The sequence below is a fragment of the Neolamprologus brichardi genome, chromosome 12, assembly GCF_056152115.1.
Source record: "Neolamprologus brichardi isolate AB-2024 chromosome 12, ASM5615211v1, whole genome shotgun sequence".
Classification (NCBI taxonomy): Eukaryota; Metazoa; Chordata; class Actinopteri; order Cichliformes; family Cichlidae; genus Neolamprologus; species Neolamprologus brichardi.
Genome location: NC_142115.1, coordinates 5888093 through 5914345, shown reverse-complemented (window position 1 = coordinate 5914345; position 26253 = coordinate 5888093). Strand labels below are relative to the sequence as shown.

At 41.8% G+C, this 26253-nt stretch overlaps 1 protein-coding gene across 5 annotated transcripts; it reads right to left on the bottom strand.

The window, feature by feature from the left end:
- Positions 1–964: 964 nt before the first annotated feature.
- add2 (adducin 2 (beta)) lies at positions 965–24482 on the bottom strand. Of its 5 annotated transcripts, none has more exons than XM_087848941.1 (15): positions 24125–24482; positions 16857–17046; positions 16195–16336; positions 13822–13973; positions 11509–11589; positions 10216–10365; positions 9962–10105; positions 9640–9738; positions 8591–8767; positions 8049–8297; positions 6048–6164; positions 5851–5937; positions 5623–5749; positions 4186–4269; positions 965–2256 (listed from the first exon to the last, which is right to left on the bottom strand). In XM_087848941.1, the coding sequence occupies exons 2-15, from the start codon at positions 17001–17003 to the stop codon at positions 2003–2005; spliced, it is 2010 nt and encodes a 669-aa protein (XP_087705067.1). In that variant the 5' UTR covers positions 17004–17046; positions 24125–24482; the 3' UTR covers positions 965–2002. The 5 variants fall into 5 exon arrangements, with proteins under 5 accessions (XP_087705067.1, XP_087705070.1, XP_087705068.1 ...); XM_087848944.1 differs by lacking the exon at positions 24125–24482 and adding an exon at positions 23491–23509; XM_087848942.1 differs by lacking the exon at positions 24125–24482 and adding an exon at positions 19645–19850.
- Between the last annotated feature and the right edge of the window lie 1771 nt (positions 24483–26253).

The window sequence follows — 26253 nt, the reverse complement described above, 5'->3', positions numbered from 1 at the left end:
AGAAGAGCGCCCTCTACCAACCTGGAGGATAGTTTTCTTGTTTGGTGGCATAGTCTTTATGATGTTGACCAAAACATCCAAGACCAGCTAGTAATGAATAAAAGCTGTTGTTCATTCTTCTTCTTCTTCTTCTTCTTCTTTTTAAAAAAAAAAAAATGAATAGTACTTAATGACACATGTGAAGTGCAGAGCTGTAGTAACTTCAGAGAGAAAAAACTGAGGAGACAAACCATAAGGGTATAAGTAAGATGGCAACTGTAGTACTGCATGAAGGAGTCAGGAGTGGTACATAAGAATGCCAGAGTGGTGCAGGATGAATATGAAGATAGTGAGAGAGTGGTGATGTGTGCACTAGGAGCAACAGATGGGTTACAGGTGGGGGTGGGATTACAGGGATCGACTCTAAGACCCTTGTTGTTTGCAGTGGTCATTGACAGGTTGACATAGGAGGTCAGGCAGGAGCCTCTGTGGACTATGACATGGTTCACATAGTGGTCTATAGTGAGAGTAGGGACCATCTCTCAAGGCTGAAATGGTTTTGGCATGTGCCGAAGATGGATAGCGATAGATATACTGGGCAAAGGATCTTGGAGATAGGGTTATCTAGGAAAAGAGGAAGACCACAAAGAAGATTTGTGGATTTAGTTAAGAAGTACATGCAGAGGACTGGTGTGACAGAAGAAGATGCTAGGGACAGGGTGAGATGGAGCCAGATGATCTGCTGTGGCGACCTCCAAAGGTAGCAGCTGAAAGAAGCAGCAGCAGCATTTAAACAGATCGTGTGCATTAGCTTTTAAATTAATAGCAGTGGCTGTCTTGGGTATTTGGCTGACTTTGAATTCAGTTCCATCATCCAGCATGTAAATGCTTTTGCAATCATACTTTTGAGGTATCCTTACCTCAAGGTTGTATGGGAAGGAGGAAGAAAATTTAAGCAGAGAAAGAAACAGAGACAAAAAAAAAATGTGATTTTAAATCAAACTCAACCTTTAATGACTGATACATGGTAACCTTGCAACACTCACTTATACATTCTAATATAAAATAAATTAAGACCATGAGCAAACATCACACGTCAGCGTCAGCTACTAGTTCAAACAGAAAGTCGTTACTGTTGAGAGGTATTCTGCACATTTAAAAAGAAAACGACAAAAAGTGGAATGTTTAGTACCTTCTGTTTACTGGCTTACAGACTGCACCGACAAGCAACAAATTGTTTATGCGTCATCCCTTTGGCTTCGATCAAAGCGTTCGCAGCAGCTCGTCGCGAGACCTCGCGTGCTCGCCCAGCTTCGTCTTCCCATTCTTGTCCCTGCTGTTTTAACACCAAACCAGCGTTCAGCAGAGCGCGATCAGTAGCTATCAGCATATTTCTACATTGTACTGCACCTGTGCTCACATACTATACCTGCAACATCTATCTGATACTTAGAACCAAATGGTGACTAGAAGATGACTATGATAATGAACAAACGCAAACGTGCTAGGATGTCAATCTATGTGTCATTATGCCTATACATGGATGAGGAGTGCATAACTCATTGGGGCGTTTGTGTCTTGCAAAATTGTGGATTTATTTAAAAAAAAAAAAAGTCTGATCACAGTAGTAACCTCAGTTTTAGAAATGAAAATGTGAATGCCTGTACAGTGGAGTGGAACGATGGAGCAATAGCGCGGCGAGGCTAAAAAATAAGACGTGGGTAATACAGAAACTGCGTGTGACGAGAAGTGCGTCAAAGTATCCCACCTGGGTCAAATATTATGTGAAAATAATCACCAGTGTTTTGTTTTTTAACTTCCTTAAGATGAGTCACCACATATATCATATGTGAGTGGTACAGTAAAGTATGTGTCATTTGAGTACACCATATCTGTGAATGACATCCTAAATGGCTCTTTAAATACATCTGATGTGGTCGACTCCACGTGCTACTCCGTCATACACTAGGAAATATTTCACTGTAGTATTTCACCGAGGTTCTGCCACACGACTCCGAACGTCTCAGGTCTCTGCCTTCTCTTTCTGCTTCTTGCTCTTTTTGAGGAACGACGGAGGCTTGAACTTCTTTTTCTTCTTGGACGGAGACTTGGAGGGTGAGCCCTCCGGGGTGCCGCCCTGCGGTTTGGCGGGCGGGGCGGCGGGCGTGGAGGTGTCGTTGGTTGAAAGGGCCTTCATCCCTTTCTCTAATTCCTCTGTCGTCTGCTTCTCCTCCTCGCCTCCGTTCTGAATGGCCGGAGAGTCGGTCTTTGTCTCCTCTGCTCCGAGTATCGGTGAAAAACAAACAAACACAAAAGTAAATATATTCAGCAGCCAGATAAAAACCTTAAAGCTGGGTGGAGCTGCAAAGCGACATGCTGCTGCAGATGAACATGCTTGCTTAATGAGCAGTGGGTGCTCTGTACTTACTAGCGAGACAAGACCAAAGCGCCAGAGGTGAGCGAGTGTAGAGTGACACAGAAAAGGACAGACAGACACAGAAGGAGACAGCACAGCAGACACAACAGGTACACAAACAAATGGATGTCACTACAAAGGGCTGAAATGTGACACATGTGGATCAAACTAGAAGCGAGTCAGACATTTTGACTTAATTAACAACATTATAAAATCTGCAATCAATTTACTATTAGACATTTTTCCAGGGCACAGCTGAGTGCACCTTTATTACTGTTTTAATTCACTGAATCTGTAGCAAAATATACCTGAACCAGTTTGCTAAAGTAAAGTCAAAATGTCTTTTATGACAGAGAGCTGTGACACAGCGACGACAGCCTGTGTTACTCCTACAGACCTACACAGTGATCAATCCACAGAACGCACTGTGAATAATGTTTGTAGTCCACAACACATGACAAAATGTAAGAGTCACAAACATGCTTTTTTTGTTACACACAGTAAAACCTTGAAATTAATATATTTCAATTGGAAGAATGTTTCCAAATGAAATACATTACTGTCCCTCAGGGAAGGAGTGGGCACCTCTTGTAGTTTTGTGGGGGTGGTGTGGGGCTGGGCCATCTTGTGCCACTTTGAGTGACCCAAGTTTTGCCAGCAAATGTCCCTCCTGGGCTTTGGGTCTGAACAGGAACCCCTACAGTTGTGGAGACCTTCCTGCATTTGGCCACTTGGGGTTTCAGAGCTCATCTAGGTTCTCATCACCACTCTGTGTTCTGACTTTTAAACTGGTGATTCATGAGACTTTGATGGGAGTGAAAGTATCTTCACCTCATAAATCACCTCACTGCCTGTTAATGTTGATGTTTTTCTCATCCTTACTAATGCTGCACACATATTAGCTTTAAATGAAAGTGTAACAGACTACTTACTAAAAAAGGGGCTTAGGGAAGGTCACACACACACGTTCACAAATACATACAAAGTTTATTAGCTAATTTCTATTTTTCTGTCATACATATATCATTTCACTGGATGATGCTCATATTAAAGATGGCCAAGGGTTAAGATAATGAGGTTGTACTGGTTCTCAGCCAGTTATCCTCTAAACCCTTAGTGTCAGATTTCCTACTTTTGACTCTGTATGATGTAACTAAGAGCTAATATTCCTAATATAGTCAATCTCAGGAACACAGCCTCACCCACCTGCTGTTTAATCTTTCTATTTGATTAGTATAAAGATGTTAAAACAGCTAAAATAGTTATTTATACATAGAATGTACTGAGGAGGTGCCCGGCCCATTTACAAGATAAAAAAGTTTATTTTGAACCGTGCAAATGGATACACAAAGCTATCTTAGTAAAGTCTTAATGAAAAATGCTGAGTTGGAACAGAGCAGAGTGCAAAAGGTTGACTTTTTGATAAAGTGCCACCTGCTGGTGAACATGCAGGAACTTTATGGAACTTTCTTTTTTGGGATTAGCCCACTGACTGTCACTCTCAGTATCACCTTTATAGAAAAATAAAAGACAACAATCAACAGGCAGACTTTGTGTGAATGCGGATCTGACTCAGATCTACCAAATGTGCGCTTAAAGCGCACACAGTTAGTATCTGCTGGATACGAGGAGAGGAGGAGTAGCACGGCTGTCAGTGAGTATCTGAAGCATGGGAGGATAGAAGCAGCACATCATCAGTCACACATGTAAGATCTGGAGCAAAGCTGTCAGTCAGATGGAGAGTATGTGAGGTGAGCCAGGCTGGCAGGCAGCACTCTGCCGAGCCTCACCTGAGAGAGGAGGGTGGCTGGGAGGAGGGCCCTTTGTGGGGGACGTAGTGGGGGAAGACTCCTTATCATTTGCCACCTCCTCCTCTACTTACACAGCACGCACATAAACAAGAATAACACAAGCAGTGAGGGACAGTGAGGGGACAGCTGTGCAGAAGGTTAGTGAACACAGTTTAGACCACAGTCACAAGTGAGTTTGCTTAAAGCTGCTGTGTGTAGCATGTCGGGAGTTGTGTAAAAATCAGCCAAATGTGGAGCTGCCTGCTGTGGCGAGCCCATTGTGAATGAGGGAGCAGCCGACAGATGCTTTTAAAAAGCACCTGCAACAATTTATTTGAATTTTTAAATGCTACACACAGCATCTATGAGAAGGTTAGAATAACGTGTGAAGGTGAGCAGTAGCATAATTAGCCATTTTTGTTACACCATGTTCCCAAACATATGCAGACATTTTTTATGGCAATAGCAGTAAATGGTGCTGGGTCAGTTTAGGAAGCTAAAATAATAGAAAAATGATCTTTATTAAAAGAATAACATGAAATGTATTTTACTCTGTTTCTGCTGCTAGCTTTGGTTTTTAGCTCATCACTGATATGCTCAATATTTTGCATAGGAAACATTTTTAATTTTCCTAACCAAATTCCAGCCTCTACTTTTATATGAACAGTAATAATAATAATAATAATAATAATAATAATAATAATAATGTATACTTTATTGATCCCTCTCTGCATTTAACCCATTCACTCAGTGAAGCAGTGGGCTGCCATTGGGCAATTGTTACAAGTATAAATGTGAGTTTAGTTCAAAACCAAGCTAACATGCTAAACAGGTAGCTGACAGGCCGAGAACCAGCCTGTTAAGTTAGTTAACTAGCTCAAGCTAACTCTCTTCAAAAAATGGATCATCACAAGCTACCGAGCGCCCGACCTCCCTTACGCTCAGCAATTCTATGCAGATACGTTACGACACATGCTAGCCTTCCCCAAATAGTTGTTGCACTACAATGAAGACAATATGTGACGACCTCCCCTCTACTCTTAATTTTTCTGTTTTAATACCTCGGTAGATATCAATAAAGATGTGGTTTGATGGACATTAGAATAGTTTTGGGTTTTTCCGAGGGTAGCTGCATAAGCAGAGACCACCCTCATTAACTTCTGATGGAAACCAAGTCATTTAGTTCTAAGAGCAGGTCTGAAATATGACAAAAACACTCAGTTCAGAAAAGATATTTGACTGTTACTTATCGTTAACACTTGTGGTTAACATGGAATAAGATATTCAGCTATCACTTATAAGTGTTCAAGTGTCTGCATACTTTTGGCTCTCTGGTCTGTCACGATATTTAACTGTAATATTACTTAAATATACACTTATTTGACAATTAGTGTTAGCTTATTAGACATGCTGTGTGTTAGAAGCTAAGCAGAGTACCATTGGTTCCTCCATCCTGCTTCCTCTGCACCTCCTTGCGGTACTCCTCCAGCTCCTGGTCCGTCAGCTCATTAAAGGGGTTTGGAGGTTCTGGCTCTGGTGGGACTTTAGGTGGACTGACAGGGGACTAATAGACAAGCAGAAGCACAAAATTACAGCTTTTACCTCAGAAGATTAACCTGTAAGAAATAAAAGTGAGTTGTAATGGAGAGAGAGACTGCAAACTACCGGAGGACTATCTTCTGTTATAACACTGGCGAGGACTTGCGACTGCGGTCCGGCTGTTTTCATGTCCTGACGATTCTGCTGTCGAATCTGAGGACAGAAAAGCCGTTCTGTAAACTGTTTTTGTTTCACGAGACAGTACACCGAAGGGAATATGGACACTGGGGAAACAGAACGAGCCAAAAGCAAAGAAGCGTTACCTTATTTCGGGTCTCGATCACCTCTTGGGGATTGGTGAACAGAGGCACAAACTGGTTTGGGTTCTCTATCTTGATGGCTGTGCTGCCAGCTTGTGTCATCTCTTCTGTCTTCAACCACTAAGGCGAAGAAAACCAACAACACAACATCATCTAATTCAGTATTCACCTGTTGTTCACATCTTGTTATTATTGTGGGAGTTTTTTCTTTTTTTTTTCTTTTTTCTGAGGCATTTTAAACCATTTTTGAAATCCTTAAAGTATTTATACCCAATCTGTGACACAGTGCGTATTTTGCCACCAGAGGGCAGACTCTGCACTGTCACCGTCATAAATGAGTTGGTGGGTTTCCCCCTGCAATGCAGAGAGCAAGGATGGCGGGAGGTGCTTAGGAGGAGAGAAAACACAGATGCACAGCCAAGCTCCTCCCCCTGATGTAAGACAGCCGCTCTCCTATTGTTTTTATCTTTAAGAGACTCGTCATTTGCAGCTCTGCTTAATCCTTCCCTTGAGGTATCTGGAAACATAAACAGCGGCTCCACTGTCTACATCCGCCTCCATATGAGTCACAGGAAAATGCTCAGCTTGCCTTGTGTAATGCAAATAAGATGTATAGCAGAAAAGATGGGGAGTTGTGTTATTCTGTTCCTGTGTCCACCTTAGGGCTGCCACAAACGATTATTTTGATAATCGACAAGTCACCGATTATTTTTGCGATTAGTCGACTAATCAGATCATCATCCACTGGACGTAAAACTTACAGCTTATTGCACCAGCAGCATCTATATCTATCTATAACTATCATTAGCTTACAGTGTTTGAGGTATGTGCTAACTAAAAATAGAGACAAGATGATAAGTTTATTACATTTGAATGAAATCTGCAGGTTGTTTCAGTGAAGTTTAATAAACTCAGCCGTCTGCTCCTTGCTATCTAAAATATAACGGGACACCGGAGTAAATTCTCGAGCATCTCACACTTCTGATGATCAGCTGTCTGCTTGACGTTTATTCAGCTGTGTAAAAACTATAACTTTATTTCTCAGCCAAACCGATTTACTCAGGAACAAATAAAATACTAAAGAAAGCCAAACAATAACATTTTTAAGTTATCTAAGTGACTTATATATCATATTTAACCTGAGTAGCGAAAGACAGCGGTGGGTTTGAAAACGATTTGCCGGGAGTCCGGTGTTCTCACGGCTCTAGTGAGCCTTGCCCCCGGCTAGCTATCGAGCTAGTGGGTAACAGACGTCTCCAAAAATGTCGGGGCGCTTTTGTGGTGTCTTGATAAACTGAGCGGATGTTTGAGGTTAACACAGCTACATTCTCGCCTGAAAATATGTTAAACGTTTATTTTGTGACCCAGAAAGAATAATAAGAGTAATATAAACTAACTAGCTGCCGCCATTGTTGGCAACTGCTCTGGGCCGCGCTATGAATTCTGGGACGCTGCTTCTTCTTCTTCGGGGTTTAACGGCAGCTGGCATCCTTGTACATGCAGTGCTGCCATCTTCTGTTTCAGTCCGTTATTACACTCTTAAATCCTACTACTTATTCCTGCGTCTTTTGTGATCTTACAAAGCTTCAAACGAAGTGTCGACTATTAAATCAGTCGTCGACGATTTTAATAGTCGACTAATCGTGGCAGCCCTAGTCCACCTCTGCTTTGAACCATCTCACATGCTCTGCCCTCTAACCGGCTTTACTGTTGCTTAAAGGGAATCACTGAGCATTACAGCAGGGTAAGGCTGCTAGCCTCTGATTGGATAAGTAAATAGATCTGTGTCACTGTGCTGAGGTGAAGCCTCGAAGGGACGCCCAAGACTTATATCCAGTAAATATTATTTCTCATCTCTCTACATCCAGGGCTCTGAAATCAGTTTCTATCCTCCACAGTATTTCAAACGCACCAGCTGCAAGTTATAGGACATGTCGTATTGCACAGTTAGTAGGAAAGACGACTGTTTTAAAGACAATCGCAGTAACTTAAAACGAGCCTCACAGTGGTGCGCTGATGTCCCGGGCTGGCTTGCTCCTGGCTGACTTTCTGGTACGTGTTGGGGGTGTTGAGCCATCGGGTCCTCTCCTGCTGCTGGCGCTGGGCAAAAGGATGCTGCCTCAGTGCTGGGTGGTCGCCATCGTCATCAAACTGGTGGAAGGCCGTGACGGTCGCCGGTACCTCCACCTCCCTCCGTGTTCGCGTTCGCTCTAGAAGTACAGGGAAGCGGTACGCATAGCCAGTGCGGTAGCCCTGAAAAAATAACATGAGGAAGAAGTTCAAAGGTGCAGAAGGGACTGAATACTAGTGGAAATGTCACGTTTTAGTCTTCTATCTTTAAGAAACTTGGGCACATCCTTGCATACATGCACGTAGATCGTTCATATTTTTTTTCTGCTCTGTACAAGTCAGACAGTCTAATATACAGTAAAACCCACAAAACATGCGTGCAGAATTTTACATGTGCAGCTAATTCTGATGTTCAATAAAAAATATCAGTGAGCTGATTGTGAAACACGTGTCTGTTCAGGGTGATTCTTGTTTACCAGGTTATCCAGAGTTCTCATGAGGGCTTCAAACTCATGCTCCCCAACGCGGCTCTTATGCAGAGGGCCGAAGGTGGAGCCAGCCCAGCCGACCGTGCCGGCTGGAGTGGGTTTGTGGATGGTGCGGTCCAGCATAATCAGGTTCTGTTCTCCTCCAGCACAACACAACGCCGACACCTGACAATAAAAAGTCGAAGACAAAAGTGCAATTTCTATGTTTCTAGCATAGGTCTGCTCTGCACACATGCACACACATCCCAGCAACTTCTGTGGTTGAAAAGGAAGCAAATTCAAAGTTCCAGGAACTGCAGTTCCTGCAGCGGCCACTTGAGGCTAAAAGCATCTCAATAACTCCCAAACTGCACAGCTGCTTTGATTGACTGTCTTAAAAAGCTTTTTTTCACCCAGGAAAATAAGCTGAGGTATTTGTGCCACTGCTGAAATGCTGCAGAGACTTAAACCATGCATTATGCTCTGTTGCTGTGCTGAGCAACGCACCGGTGATCGAAGCATGCACTTCAGGAGTCCCTGTTGGCTCTGGCTGGGTGCTATGACAACTGCCTGCACAGCCAACAGAAATAGACATCCAGTAGGCAGTGGAGGCAAAAGCAGAGGCCAAAATCAGGACCATAGGTAGCGCCTGTTGTAGGTAAATGTAAGTTAAGTTTGTTTTGTGTTCCTCACAATAACTCCACAGATATATTAAGGTAAGGAGTACAGAAGGGGTGGCATCAGGGTGGCTACACCCTGAATTTTATATATGACATGGTCTATGATTTAGATTTAATCAAGCTCAGCAGTGTTTTACAAAAACCCTGACTGAACACCTTACAGTCACATATCTGCTTCCCTTCAGGCTTCACTGCTGCTCCTGTAGGATTACTGCAGAATTGCTTTATCACGTGCTAACATACCTGTAGTGTTTTATACTGCAGTGCAGAGCTACTGGCTGAAATACATGATACTTCATTTTCCCCCTCACATAGCCACACACTCCATCTCCAGTGTGTCAGCTGTTTGTCAGTACTGTGTGCTTGTGTGTGTGTTACCTGGATCTGGCAGGCAGCCTGGATGTGGTAGATGGTGTAGAAGGCCTCCTCCACAGACTCCCCCAGAGCCACTATGCCATGATTCCTCAGCACCAGAACCTGAAAGGTATCATAAAATAGAAATATTACCACAAGAATGAAATCATCTCAGCTGGGAGACAGGCTGCAGCTCCAGTAATTAATCCAGCGCACGACCACATCACCCTACGTCTTCTCTCCACTCACTCTGAAACCCATGTGGGAGGCACGAGGGCAGCAGCTGCTGAACTGAGCAAAGATATGTGGGTCTTACTGTCAGTGTTGACTCTTTTAGTCTGCTCACCTTACAGGTAGGTCCTAAGCTCTTCTGTAACTCCACTCGGTCCTCCTCCTCCTCCATAACTCCATTGTAGTCATAGTAGGCTACGTCCCCAACCAGCAGTGCCTCATGGGACAGTGGCAAGAGGCCAGACTTCATAGCTGAAACCTAGAGATAGACTCAAGTCACAATGTGCTAAAAAAAACGTATTATTTTAGGGAATAAACAGTAAAATTCAGTTGTTTTGTGTCTGCATGAGTCCTCTAAAGCTGCCTCACTGCTGCTGTAGCCGGTGTGTGGAGATGAAACAGACAGCGAACATCTGGCCTGGCCGAGTAGATGGCAGAGTGCAGGCTGAACTTTTCAGTGTCCACTCCCAGGTTGGTGCTCCCCTTCTCCACCACTTCGCCCAGGATATTCACCTTTACCTGTAAAAGTGCACAGCGCCATCACAGGGTCACATTTAGCAGTAAGGCTTCTTGTTAAGATATTTCTATAACGTGGAATTCATATAGAGCAAAAAATATAACACGTTGCATATGTCACAAATGTAGCTGTAGGTGAATGAATGATGTGCACTTTTTACTTTTATACCTTTGCTCATGAGTGATGGCTCTGTTCTTCAGTTAGTGTGTGTTGGTAGCAACTTCAATAAGTCGGAACTTAAATCAAGGCTGCGGTGATAACAATGATTAGTGGAGGAGGAGGAGGAAGAGTTATTTTCTTGTGCCTGTAGCAGCAAATGAGTCATGACTGAGCCACAGCTTCGTCTGCAGGCTCAGGCTGCTGAGGCAGAGGGCTCTCCACAGATAGCCAACAGCCTTTTTTTTCACAAGGCACAACTTTTTGTGGCCAGACCCTAAAACACACTTTCCCCTTCAAGCAAGTGATGCATAAATCATTTTATCTGTTTATAATCTAATAATTGTATTTTAAAAATGTGAGATTTGGTCAGATGTCAGATCAAAAATGCTGACCGAATGATTTAAGTGGCAGATGAGAACAAGAGGAAAGAGTAGATAAAACAAAACAGGAAGTTGTTGTTTGTTCAGTTTCATTGAAAGCACTGGCTTCACATACAATGTAATTGTGCCTGTTTGTTTAACATGAAGACTCTTATATTAGTTCTGAGGGTAAAAATGATAATGAAGTTAAGTGAGAGATTGCAGTGCTCTTATTTTGCTCAGTTAGATTTCTGATTGACTGTCGTAAAGCACAGCCTACATGACATTTACAGCAATGTAGGCTTGTAGCACGATATCTTAGATTTCTGGGATGACCATATTATTATCACCATATTGTTCTATGGCATGTAAACATTGAGACATGAGATTTAACATGAGATTTAATATATAGGAAAAGTCTCTATGAGGAGCATTTACTGGAAATCGACAGACATTTTGACTTTGGTGTATGCTTATTCATTAATAATATTTCAGTCATTAATCTCAGTTGGACATCCACTGTAGCACTCATTAATTATATAACAAATGAAGTACAATCAAAAGTAGCATTGTATCAGTAACAATGGAGCCAGAAGAACCCAGTCACATGTGTCGCTGCTGACTCACCAAACTGGATCCAGTCACCTCACTATAGGCCAGTCCATCTGGAAGCACAAGGAAGTGTTCCTGTTCTTTACTCACACGCAGCTGTCAGTGAGAGAGAGCGGGAAAAAAAAACTTACACTACTGACTTTTATACACAGACTGCATATAAAAGATGGACATAACCTGCTTTCTTTCTAATGGCCACCAGGGGGTGACACCTGGTTGCAAAAACACTTTGGGCTTTAAAGGGAACCCCGGCTATTAAGACATGTTTGTGCTAAAATATGTACTGTGGTTTCAATAACATATATGTGGTATTAAAATACGCCAAATGTTTTCCTTTTAAGCACATTTTATATCAAACCGATTTACCAGTAGGCCGCCATTGTTATTTACTTCTCAATGCACTCTGGGTAGTGACGTCATACGGTTGCACCACATCGAGTTCGCAGTTAGCAGCGCACTGGAAATGGCTTCTGTTCAACCTTTCCAGTTTGAACCAGAACAAACAGAGAGAGAGAATGAGAATAGTCAACCAGCACTTAGTTTAGATGAAGATGAAAACAATCCGTCACACGAGGACGCGCGAGTGAGGGAAATCTACTGGTGTCTATGCGGCTGCTGCTTGCCAATGTCATGCCAAATGATGTATCCCCGACAGAATTTGTTTCCCCTGCGTTGGGACCTTGGTACAACAACGGATGGGATTATTTAAATAAACCAATGACATTTTGACTGATCATTATTTGTATCCTTCTGTAACTGTACAGAACTGTACTGAGCTAAAACCTCCAAAATTTCAGGAGCAATAAGTCTTTGGACAGGGGGAACAAACTGTGGTAGAATCAGCCTGATATTATTTGTATCCCACTGTAACTTTACTGTATAAAGAGCTAACATCTCCAAAATTTCTGGAGTAGTTAGTAATTATTAGAAGTGTTTATGAACTAAAAATGATGAATGTAGGATACTGTTAGTCCATGATTTTGAAAGCCCCGTGTATGCTCCCGACGCAGGGGAAACAAATTCTGTCGGGGCACGACGGCTTCAAAGGTGTACTGGTGTTGCATGGAGAATCTGTAAAAATAATGATATCGTAATTTCACTTTATAATAAAAATTAGAATTCTATTAATGTTTTCATCATGCAGTTATGCGATACCATGGATAGCTGCTGCTCTTTACAACAAACGCTCTCAGTCGCCGCTGCCATTGGCAAGCAGCAGCCGCATAGACACCAGTAGTTTTCCCTCACTCTCGCGTCCTCGTGTGAGCATGTGTTTCATCTTCATCTAAACTAAATGCTGGTTGACTATTCTCATTCTCTCTCTCGGTTTGCTCTGGTTCAAACTGGAAAGGTTGAACAGAAGCCATTTCCAGTGCGCTGCTAACTGTGAACTCAATGCAGTGCAACCGTATGACGTCACTACCCAGAGTGCATTGAGAAGTAAATAACAATGGCGGCCTACTGGTAAATCGGTTTGATATAAAATGTGCTTAAAAGGAAAACATTTGGTGTATTTTAATACCACATATATGTTATTGAAAGCACAGTACATATTTTAGCGCAAACATCTGTTAATAGCCGGGGTTCCCTTTAAAGAAAATAGCCCTCAGCTCCTTTGTTCTCTGACCTCAGTAAAAACTTTACTTCTGAGGTTGTGGTTTGAACCGTTAGCTTCTTTTAGAATACAACTTTATTGTAACGATTTTAATTAACTTTATTTTGTCTGCAGTACAATAAGGTGACTTAAGGGTAAGCTTTACGATTTGTCCCTCAGATTCTCACGCTGGTCCACCAATCTTTCATCGGGTCCACTAAGATGACGATAACAAAAGTACTCAGGTGTAGGTTTCATTAACAAGATTCATTAAGAAGTAGGTGGCCATCTTTTGAATACAGTCTATGATTTTATTGACACATCAAAAATCAAGAAAATGCAGCACAGAAAGACAGATTTATATCGTCTCACTCACACATATAGCAGGTAAATTCCAGTTCCCTTGATCCTCTTTCTACTCCGTGTGTTTATCCTGCAAGTTCCTATGGCCCATCTCCTTCATTTTACTTGCACTTAATCACACAGATAATATCCTCTACAGATAATTGCTTTTCCTTTATTCATATCTGAAACTAAGTCATACCATGGATTAAAACTGCTGTCAAATCACTCAGCGACTTATGAGAAGCACATCTGCAACCTAATCTCTTAATCAGCCTGTTCAACTTACCGGAAGGCAGTGTATAAGTATGTTTCACATGCTTCCATTAATGCTTCTTAAAAGAAATAAGGCTAAAGTGAGGAATGTAATGTGAGAAGGCAGCAGAACTGACTGTGAGACAGGTGCGGCCGATCTGGGCCCATCCAAAGAGGTCGAACAGGCGATGTGTGCTGGCCAGCTTGCAGCGCATCAACCTCTCCCCCTTCACCATGCTGCCAGGCTCCCAGCCATGCAGGTCATTGATGGGTGTCACCATCATCATGTCTGTGCGAGTGGGAGGAAGAGAGAAAGCAGACAGTCAGAAAAGAGGCAGTAAAGCTCATGGTCTGCACACAAAAGATTGTTTCAATAAAACATCATCACCACATAGGTAGATGACATCTCATTTAGCTCTTTTCCTTAAAGTCAACTTAGCGTGGATGCTCATATTAAACCAACCTGGGAGAAATACGCTCTTTCTTTCTAGTTCCTGTCAGTACTCGCACTGCAGCATTTTGGATCAACTAAACACTTTCCAGGGAGCTTGTAGGACAAACTGATAGTAATGAATTACAAAATAGGGCTGGGTATCGTCACTGATTTCTAGAATCGATTCAATTCCGATTCACAAGGTCCCGAATCTATTCGATCCACGATTCGATTTAATTCGATTCGATTCGATTCACTCCGATTTGAATCTGGGAAATTTTGACAGTCAGAAATATTATAATTCAGATCAGTACATTTACATATTTTTGTATCTATAAAAAGGAAGCTGACACACGCAAGACTTTATCAAAGGTGTGAGCATCACAGCAGATGCCTTTGTGTCAAAGTAGCTGAGGATAAAACACAGAAAAACATGAAGGCGATTTTCCTGGCCTGGGATTTTATAAAAATATTCTGCAGTACATCAAAAACGAAAGAAAACCATTAATCAACATATGAACGTTACCTCTGAAGTTACAGCGGTTTTATTAGAGACACGGCTAAGCGTTTTGTATAATTTTAAAAAGTTTAAATTTGTTCAGTATTGAACGGCAGAAATTAGGTTTTATTTTTGGAGGTATATAAAACGAAAAAGAAAAAACGTCGGCCGACAGCGCTGTAAACAACTGTAGACTTGTGCGTAACAAGCAAGCGAATAATGCAGAAAACAGTACAGAGGGGGGGGGGGGAAGAGAGAGAGAGAGCTGTGCATCGTGGTCGAAGCAAAAGAGTGAATACATGACGATGTTTATGTGAAGCATAGTTTGGATCTTCTTTTGCTGCTGGTTCGGTCAATATTGTTTGGAGAGACATCAAACTAACAGCTTTAGAATCGGCGCATAAAGGGCGTGAACACAAAGCGCGGACCCGCCAACAGATCAGAATCAGCGAGCTGTCGGCTTTCAGCCCGTCTGTGAGAAAGGCGACATCTAACTGATTCTGATCCGCGGGTTGCGCTGTGTGTTTAAGTCTTTGTGCAGAATCCGTGTTCCTGCTCTCATTTACTGTCTTAGCTGTTTGGTGGTTGTTGAAATTTTGTGAGGTTTCACCAGAGATTCTGGCATTTCGGGCAAAATAAATTTATGTTAAAAAATCGATTCAGGATTTTAATGAATCAATTTTACGTTATCCAAGCCAGAATCGATTTTAATCGATAAATCGATTATAAAAACCCACCCCTATTACAAAAGACAAGCCTAGAACAATAAATAGCACACTTAACTATTCAATAGCATACTTAGCTTATAGTGCTAGCACGTGCTACTAGCAAATAAAAGTAGCTCAATGGAAAAGAACAATCGTCTAAATGTAACAGTAACCTTACACCTTTGACTCTGGAAAGGTTCTTCATGAAATACGAAACTCCTGCAGTCTCATTAAAATGTTAGCAGCAAACAGATCATGGATCTGCCTTTTTTTACCAGCAAATTTACAATTCACTGGCAAAATCAGTACTGTAACTCTTCGTCGTGCTCCTTAAGGCACGCGGAAAGATAAATCCTGAGAAAGGCAACCGCCATCAAGAACGTAGCCGCCTTATAGGATGTTCATCAGTGACCTGACCTGCTTCCCACAAGGTGTTCTATTTCCACCTCGTTCCCAGATCAGTGAACATGATGTGAAAGAAATGTGATTCAGCAGACCAGGCCACCTTCTTCCACTGTTCTCTTCTAATGTTCACCTTCCCACAACAGATGCTTTTAAGCCTGGACATGGGAAGGTATGAGCAGGGATTACTCTGTTGACACCTTTCTATCATAGCTACCATTAAGGTTTTCACTCTCCACATGCATCACTGAACCTTGGCCACCGCAGGAGTCTTTCCTTGCCCTTCCTTGGACTCCTTTTGGTAGGTACTACCCACTGTATATGCTACAAGAACAGCCTAACCACTCAGGTCTTACTGTAACGAGACAATCCGTATCAGACACTTCACACGGAAAAGTTTTAATGTTGTCTGTTTATGTACATGAAGCTAGGATGAATAAATGTTTACTAAAAGATGTGGAAGACATACTTGAGGGGGAGACGGGCAGGGAAGCCGGAGAGCCATGTGAGGCCATGAAATCAGCCAGCTGCCTCAGTGCCCATAGATTGGATGAGCTGCCACCCTTCTTCATCTGTTCCTGGATCAGCACATCCAGCTCCTCTCTAAATGACTGCAGAAACACAGATAATAAATGACTATATTATCAAAGACATATACACAGATCATGCCTTAAAAATCTTTTCAGCTTCATAAAAATGTTTATTTGAACTTCCTTTTGTACAGTTTGAACATTTGAATACTGGATTGACTCCTTTTTCCTCACAAGCTAAAACTCACTGCAAGTGTTTGAAATAGCGTCTAACTGCAACAATTTCACAGGAGCTTTAAGCACAATCACAACGTTATAAACACTTGTCCGTTACATGGGTGAGGGTGAGGGAAAATATTTAATGAGTCACCCTCATTGCATCTGTCCTTGCAATTCATAGTCACTCTCACTCCATATGCAGAAGCACACACAATCACTCAGCATGGAGGTCCAGCACTGGCTGTAACCCGAGCTGTCACATGGCATTTGAGACCAGATTTATTCATCTGTGAGGAGATAATCACATCCAGAGAGGAGAGAGAGGGCAAGAGAGGCTGAGGGGAAAGAAAAAGAATAAATCAGACGCGAGCAGACGTCTTACTGGACTCTGAAGGAGGCTGGAGATGCGTTTCTTATGCTGTGGCCCGATGCTGGGGGTGGAGTGCTGGGGAGACTGGAGGCCCTCGGAGACTCCATCACTGGGACTGCGCTGCACCGGGGTGCCCTTTGGGGTGGGAGACTTGCTCATCTTTTACTATTTTGCAGTGGGCGTCTTACAACCAGGGGTGGATCTGCAAAGAAAAAAAATGCAGTTAATTACAAAAACTGTAAATTGTAAATCGCAGTGGCCTTTTTAAGTGCTTACAAACCGTCAGGTAACACTCACTTACATCATTGAGATGTAAATGTTTCTGCTGATTTACAAACTGTGAATGTCACCAGCTCTAGTGCACCACATGGGGTTTGGTGTAGTGTAGTGGTCTGCAAAATAATCTGATGTAAATGATAGTCCTATTAAATTTTACTCGTATAGCATCAAATCACAACAACAGTCACATCAAGCTGCTTTATAGTCTAAGGTAAAGACGCTAACAATCAAACAACCGCCTATGAACGAGCACTTTGCAACAGTGGGAAGGAACCTCCAGCAGAAGCAGGCTGAGGGAGGGGCGGCTGCTGTGACCAGTTGGGTGTGACGAGAGGATGACTGTATAGTAATGCTTCACATCTGTATACTGTGTACAGATGTGAAGCATTTATGGGCGGAAAAAAACTAGCATATCTTGGAGCCACAAACTGTGTTGTTGTTGTGATACATCAGTTAATTTGAGAAATCTCTGTATGTCTGTTCCCTCACCTACCAACTCTTCGCACCTGCTTATCCAGTTGTATTGCTGTGATTACCCAGGTCTGTGGCAATACAGAAGGCAGACTCTCAGTTACCAGCAGAGAGCATCTGTTGTCAGAGGGGGGCAGTGTCTTGCTCCAATAGCAGAGAAGTGCAAAGTTATAGCATACTGGAACATTTAATTGATGCACAGCATCATCAACATGCAGGCAGGATTTGGGATGACTGCATGGCAGCATGTTTGCACTGACTGAAAACCTGCTTTTGTAGAGTTTGAAAAGGTTCGGTTGATTAGTTCTCATATTTTGGTAAAAACTGTTTTCTCTGGTCCACTCTGTGTGGAGGAGACAAGCACACACACAAGTTTAACCAGCACAAGTTAGTGTGAAACCATCGCCCCAAATTGTGTCTGTTTTCAACACAATAACTTATCGATTGTGGTCTCAGTTCATCAATTTCCTGTTTTATTTTGAAATTACTCACCTAAGCTAAGTCTACATGAGTCCTTTGCTTTTTTCTCACCAATTTTCAGCCACACCTCTCTCCCATCAGCTTATGACACACCCAGGATGTATACATCCTCCCTTCGATCCCTCACAGATTGTCTCAGCATTTTGTCAAGCTTTCTGGCATGTTGGGATTTTGGGTTGTTTTTTTTGGATTCTCCCTCTTGCCTCCATCTTTGTCAGTTGTTCTCTACCTGTGCTTGACCCAAGCATTGCGCATTAAAAACCGACATAGCTGAGTCCACTGTTTGGCTCAGGAGTTACAGATTGTCTGCGCATGATGTGTATAGTAGACCTTTGTAAATTGTAGCCACAAAAACAAAACAAAAAAACTGGTTTGCTCTCTTCTCTCACTCCAAAATGCAGCATGACTCTGCTTATTAGCAGAGAGCGACAAATATTGGTAAGACCAATACCAATATTTAATAATAATAACACTGGTTGATATTTTTATCGATGCTGATACCAATAGACCATGTGTGGAGAGTATGGGGAAATCTGTGAGTCAGCCAAATATCATCAACAGATGTTAGGGCTAAAATCTGTGAAAGGATCGCCTCCCCTGTAAATAATGACACAAGGTAGCACAACAGTTCATACAAAAAATATTTAAACTTAAAATCAGTCTTTGTTTTCTTTTCCTCTTTTTTTTTTAAATTAAGTGTAATTAAGTGTGCAGTCTGGGAAAGACCACTGAGCATCCAGACGTTCCATCCAGGCGTGGCCCGGTAAGTATGCTTGCAAAAGTCACACACACATGTCCCCAGACATTCAAACTAAGCGCAGATGAATTGAGAGTTTGCGCTCTTAAGCTTATGTAAACCATTTTCAATTTAATTTTTAATGATATGTAGGGAAAAGGCGTATTTGACAACATAATATCCTGAATTTAGTTTAAAAACAATCAGAAGGCACATCATGGACAAGCCCTTCCTTACAGCAGGACTGCTGCTCTGCTGTGGTGTTTTGTTTTTTTTTAAATTTTTTTAAATGGAAAACAAGTTTCCACCTTTCACTTTCTGTTCACACCCAGCAGGAAGAACGGACAGTCCAATCAGGATGTGCAGATGTGATTTAAAAAGTACAGTAGGAGAATAATAAATAGTTACAATACACTCCAAGAAGTATATGAAAATAAGTTTAATAACCTATTCTTAATATTCTACTCATATCATTCTAAAGCAGCAGCCATAATCCTTTTCAGCTTAAAAAGACACCCCTATCACAGCTCAGCCAAGGAAGTGTAAGTAAATATGCAAATGAGAGGAAAAACTTTTAAAGCTTAAGCTTCAGGAGCTCTGCTCACACCAGCCCAGAGAGACACTGAAGAGATCAAGCAAACGCGATCGAACATTAAAGTACAATTGTGTCTTCATTCAGCACGCTCATTTAAGTACAATTCAATTCAGCTCTAAATACCTCTGTGTTTTTCAGCATCCTGCTTCACAGCAGATAAATAAACAACGAGCCGGCCTGCGCATTAAGCCTCGGCGTCCTTGCACGTTCAAATGGGAGCATTAAGATGAAAAACCTACCCTGGCATTAAGGATGCCGTATTCCTCGGGGCCCTGGCCGGTGGAAGTGCAGAGCTATAGAAAATGCAGCATTAGCAGTAAGAGCTCACATGCAGAACCACTAAGAGGAAGTTAGCATGCGATATGGCTCGGTAATTGGAGAAAGAGTAAAAGAGTTACCGTAAGGATCTTCAGAAAAGAGCTGGCCACTCCCTCACTCAAACACACTCTGCTGCAGGGAGCAGATAAGGTCCCGCACACACCACACCCTCCCTCCAATGCTACCACTCACTAACTGTCTTCATTACTTACTTACTCGATTAGGTGCATTACTGCAATGCCACTGTTTGTGTAACCTCAGCTGAGATGCACTCTCATCCTCTGAAGGTACGAGAGAAAGTGGCAGCAGACACGTGTGCATTACTGCACCTCGCTGCAGCAGACAACTAAACCTTTAATGGAGTTTCTGAATAAACTGTGCACTTATCCCAACATCAGCTGTGCAAAAACATCAGCCGGTCCCTGAAGAATTAAGCCCCTCCCCCAAACACACACACACACACTGTGTTATATTATATGCAAGCTACACTGCTGCTTTAAATCTACATCTATTCACATAGATGGGTTTGTTTTAATGCTTTTGGCGCTCGTGTTTCACCAACGGCAGCAGCTCTCTCCTTTCCCTACCAGAGCATGGTGTGTGTGTTTCTCTGTCTCAGGGGGCAGAGGGGGCCCAGCTGCTGACAGGCACCAGACAGAAAGCTGCTCTCTCCAGGGAGGATCCTAATGACTAAAAGGGAGACATGGACTTCTGGCTGCTGGCCTTCCATCACTGCCTCCACCCCCTATCATTAGTCTCCCTGTGATGGCTGAACATGCTGCATCATCACCTCACTTTTGTTTCACAAAAGCTCAAGACGACTTCCTGAGTTCTACAGCTGAATCAGTACTTTCGAACCAAACGGTGAAATCAGACAGGAAACAATCATTTTAAGTGAATCTCGTTCTGCTTTTTTAAGGATTTTTTTCAATGTTTATCCTTAAAATCAAACCCTGGAAACTAAACACGCATTTCTCTTTAGACACGGAGCTTGTAGTGCATCATTTTCCACATTTGAGGGTTAGATTTGCAGCAGACAAAGCTATCATCGAGTGGTTTTAAGTCATTGTGTCTGAGCATTCACATCCAGCAGCACAGAGGCAGAGAGCACTGACTCAACATTTTGCATTGCTGGATCCATTTTCTTTGGCTTCCCTTCCATTTAGTTCATTTCACACCTTTTCAGCAAATCCAAACCAGCATTCCTTCAATAAATCAGAACAGATTTTGGTGGTGGAACTGAATAATTGTGGTCAGTCATTGCGTTTTAATGTCCTCCATCACAATTTGCATGTGCAGTGCTGTGAAAAAGTACTTGCCCTGTTGCTGATTTCTTAGGTTTTGCATATTTATCACATTTATATCTTTCAAATCATTAAAGCAATTTTATAATTACATAAACACAAGTGAATGCAAAATCCACTTTTTAAATGATTTCATTTATTAAGGGATAAAAGCTATCCAAACCTAACTGTCTGTGTGAAAAAGTAATTGCCCCCTAACCCTAATAGCTGGTTGTATCACCCTTGGAATTGTTATCAAGCGTTTGTGATAACTAATAATGAGTCTTTCACATCACTGTGGAGGAAGTCTTGCCCACTCTTCTTTGCAGGATTCTTGTAATTCAGCCACGTTGGAGGATTTCCAAGCACGAGTGGCTGATTTAAGGTCATACCAAAGCATAGCAATCTGATTTGAGTAGGCATAAAACGCCTTGTGAATACTTTTAATTTAAAGAAACTATATATGACCATTTAACTTTTGTGCATTTAGCTCTTCATCATCTCTCCCTCTCCACCACTGACTTCTCTTTCACCACCTCATCCTCCACAACTCAAGCCTCATCTCCTAACACATAAAAATATGCATAAACATGTTTATTTTTTCCTAATATTGTTGCAGTTATTATCAGCAGTGTGGACATGCAACTCTCCTGTCTCTGGACAGCTGGCCACTAAGTTTTTAAATCCATCAACGTTAGTGGCACCTCAAAAGACGGTTTCACTAATGCTGGCTAACAGCAGCTAACAGAGGCTAACATCAGCAAAACAGCAGCACTTACTGACAGAAAAGTTCAGCATGTCCTCAACAACTCACCTCAGTATCACTGCCATTAGACACAACTGAGCTTCATCGACTCATCGATTTGTACTCCTGTCACAAGGTTTTACAGCCTCCTCTGTAGTAAATAGAGGTGGAGGCATATTGGCAGCTGAGGTAAAAGGCGGACTACTACAGATGCACTTCAGATGAATTTGAGGTAACTCAGGGATAAAAGCCTGAGATGAAACAAAATGTTTAATTGACACCTGTCCATATTTTAGTCCTGATTTGCTGCTAAGTGTTGATATTATTGATGTATGTTAAAATATATTGTGCACATAATTGTTGTATACACAAACACACATAAAAAAAATATTGGTGAAAAGACATCAGCTGGACTGGGTAAAAAACAAATAAACAGAGTTTAGTTGACTCCAATTTGCTAACATGTAGCAGTGAGATTTTACACTTTAGATTGGACACATTAATATTAAACATTTGACACAAGAGTGTCTTGTAGAAATGCAGTGTGCAGTAAATAAAAGTGCATTTATGCAAGATTGATGTAGAGGTATAATAAGTTTTGCAAATTCTCTGTAGGACAGTTATGTCTCTGCTGCCTCTAATGGGAAATTTGGCTCCAACTTGACAAAACATCAACACAGAAAGCATTTCAGCACATGAGACCAGCAGCTGAAGACACACACAAGAAATGGAGTGAACTACGTTAATTACAGTATTACTGAATCCTGCAGTTATTGAATATTCTTTGTGTGATAATGGACGGATGATAATGCATGAATTAAAAAATTCAGCATATGCTAATTGAGTCTAAGAATAAAAAGTAAGGAGTTGGGCATGAGCACATTATGCTCTTTAAGTTGTTTCAATTTAAATTCAAACAACAAAATTCCCACTTGCCAATATCGTATAAAATAAGCTCCAGTTTCGGTGATTAACAGTTTTTTTGTCTTTTTCAATTACAACCACCACCAAACTGCTCTTTTAAATACATACTGTCAACAAATTACTGAATTAAACAAGATGAACACAAGTTACAGGCTGAAATGGTGTCTGAAGTTCATTGCACTTACACTTTTTACATAGCATATGCTAAGTAGCTATCCCTCTGCATCTGGAGTTCAAGAACAAATAACTAAACAAAACACACAAAAAAACATTTTTAAATAAAAAAGAATCATGCTTTTGAACATTTTTCTAACTTACATAGTGAATTACATCATCATAATTCCTCATCACAACTATTTCACATCTATTTTGTTCTATTTGTCCTGACCACTGCTTTATTAGAGAAAAAGAAAAACTATTTATCTTTCCAAATTCAAACAATCTCCACATACAGCTTACAATACAGTTAAATTTTAAGGTGCTTTGGTTCATTATAACCACAACAGTGTCTTATTCGATAGATGGATAAATGATAAACAAAATCCCCAGATAAATGCTATGATTTCTCTTGAACAGGGTACAGTGTGCAAGCCATTGTTTTTACAGCTATTTCTTTTTTCAGTATCGCTGAAGTCTGACTACTGTGTCTGAGCGCTACCCCACAGTCACGGCCTGCCATTGTGCTGGGGGAGATTAAAAAAAAGGAAAAAAAAACAGATGTGTCACATGGCGGGGAGGGGGGAGATGCGTACAGGCCAATTGATCCAGAGCAGTGCATGCAGAACACAGGAATGTAAACGTCAACGTTAACGTACAAAACTGTTTTCCGAGTTTTCCCCTTCTTTAGCATCAGCCTTTCTTCCGCCTGCAAACCGCGCGCGCTCCCCATGGCTGCCTAGCAACATTCGGAAGCACTGCAGCATCAGCACCAGCAGCGCGGAGGTTCCGGTAATGGCCTCCTGCAAAAAGGCAGAGACCAGCGACGGTAGCACAACACTACACCACCCCCCTCAGTGAGCCAAACGAGCAAAGGCACATTTAAACCCAACTACAGTCCGAATAAAGGCCGAGCACAGCTAGCGAGCGAAACACAGCGCAGGGAAAGCAACGACAAGCAGACGCGGTGTGGCTAAAGTAGCAGAGAGGCGCTGCCATCACAGACTCTGTTAACAGACAGCCTCACACCCACCGAGCCTGGCTGCGGAGATCATTTACAGGAGGGGGGAATGTGCGTGAAAGCTGCATGCGGCGTGGGCCTCTTAATTTCATTGTGCAAAAACAGAGTTGGACGCGCAACACCAGCAGCTTAAACATGAAGTAGTTCAGGCAGGCATCGTCAGAGAAATGCGCACACAACGCTCATGCACGCGTCAGGGAGAACCCCGCACTACACCCAGTCTTTTCTCCGTGGATAACTACACGTAAATATCAGCAGTGTGGGCTACTCACCTCAGCGCATCCTCGGGAGCGTGTCTGCTGAGTGGGTGCGGCACACCCACAGCCTGAAGACGTCCTCAGAGTGAAGGAGTTAATTGCAACAAATCTGTGTGGACTGGCTCCTTTGTCAGAGTGTTTCAGGGCCTCAGCTGATACCAAGTCAACCGACCCTGCTGTGTTGTTTTTTTTTCATCGCTCAGTGAGCCAGGACCAGCCCACTGCCACGCCTGTGCACAGTCTAGCACCCCAAACACTCCCAGTCAGTTCGCTACAGAGGGGATCCTGGCAGTGTGCTCGGTTATTGTGCTCGTAAAGCCTTTTGACGCACAGTCCTGGAGGATTTTATTATCGCTGTCTTTTTGTTTAGTCGTTCAGGCCCACTTCAAGTGAAGAAAATATCATACATCAAACAGGCGCCACCTTCTGTTTTTAACACCGCACAGCCCGAGAAGCAGGAATATTCAGATTGTAGGTGTTTGGAAATGAGTTTGTCAGATTGTAATTGAACTAGAAAGACAAGGTGGTGGGGAAAAAAAGGAGCCGCAGGTCACTTCCACTTTTATTGGACTCTGCTGGAAACCATGTAAAGACTCTGTGTTTTTACCCCACGCAGACACATCCACTCCAGCACAATCAAGCACTGCTACACGAGGTTATGCAGTTGATCATTTGTGTTTTTTAGGAGGCTCAGCTTGAAAAAGTACTAAAACAGACCCCCGTGACGTCACTACGGCCCAACACAATATTTGCTCAACCTGCAATTTTATATAACTGATTTCTTCATTTCAAATAAGGTTAATCAGATCACCAGAGAAGATTATGGATATAGAGGTTACGATAACACTTAATATGGCCAGGATGTGAATTCCCCTGTAACTGTGTGGAATTTTCAATAATGTGACATGGAATTATATTTAGATGCAAATACTTAAAGGCAGATACACTAAGGGAGTAACAAGTCACGTTTTTACAGGAAACAAAGAAATAATGATACTGTAGGTAATTTTAAGTCATGTGTAAGCAATGTTATGTCACGCATGAGTAATTAAAAAAGTATTGCATAACTTAGGTATTTTACAGGGAATTAGTCTGTAAGTACTTACAGGAGTACTGCGTAACTTCTTCATAATTTTATGGGTAAACAATATTTTCCAATCTTACATAATAAATACACTCTTTCAAGGAGTGACTTGTTCCCCCTTTATTATTAGTGTAACTATCTTTAAGTGTTCATAGCTAAATATAATTATTGTAGTTTCAAATAAAATAATTGAAAACAATTCAATTTAATTATGCATTTAGTCACAGCCCAGATGTGACAGTTACATTGTATCAGTCAAACTTTATCACCTTTTATGAAGGACCTATGAGGATGGTACTGAGTAATAAATTGCCAATAAGGTTTAATAACACTTTATGTAACAGTCAATAATATGGAGAACTGTGTAAACATTCCCAATTAACTTTATTTTATGTTTAGCTTTTTACAAGTAGGATTTCCAGTGTTGTGGTAGGCAACTTTTTTTCTTTGAAACTTTCAGCAGCCTTGTTATCACGCCTGTTATGTGACTGCACTGCGCCTATAGTTAGAAATATGAGCAGTAATGCAGGAGCAGTTGTTTTGGAGATGGCACTATGAGTGTGAAGATGGATGTTTACAAGTCAAACAATTAATCAATTAAAATCTGCAGGGTGCTGCTACAAGCCCCTCTCATCAGCAAATGTAAGAGCAGTGTGACTTTTGCATGGGAAAAAATAGAAGAGCTGGCAGCACCATGTGGGAAGCTTATATGCCAAGACCAGTCTGTCCATTTTCAGCCTCTGCTCCACCTCAGCTGGTGTCCCTCTTCTTTCAAGGGTTAAAGTCCCAAAACTCTACTTAATAGTTTATATTTATATTTCAGGCTGAAGTTGTTAAAACAAAACAAAACAAAACAGTGGAGCTATGCAAACATACTGGCCTTTAAAGGGTTAAAATCCAAACTGTAATTAAATGTAATATTTGATATTGATATTTCAGACTGAGTCATTTAAAGTGGAAAAAATATTACTGTATAACATTTTTACAGCAATTTTTGCAAAGCTACTATTTAAAAAAAAAATCTCCTTGAAATGTAGTTTTTAGACTTTCCGCTGCTGGT

What these genes read in the sequence shown, in the direction of transcription:
- add2 (XM_087848941.1), bottom strand. Translation starts at nt 17,003, where the DNA reads ATGAGCAAGTCTCCCACCCCAAAGGGCACCCCGGTGCAGCGCAGTCCC. An exon ending in CCAGCCTCCTTCAGAGTCCA is followed by an intron (nt 16,337 to 16,856) that starts GTAAGACGTCTG and finishes GTGTTTCTGCAG; the next exon opens with TCATTTAGAGAGGAGCTGGA. An exon ending in TAACAGAAGATAGTCCTCCG is followed by an intron (nt 5,750 to 5,850) that starts GTAGTTTGCAGT and finishes CTTGTCTATTAG; the next exon opens with TCCCCTGTCAGTCCACCTAA.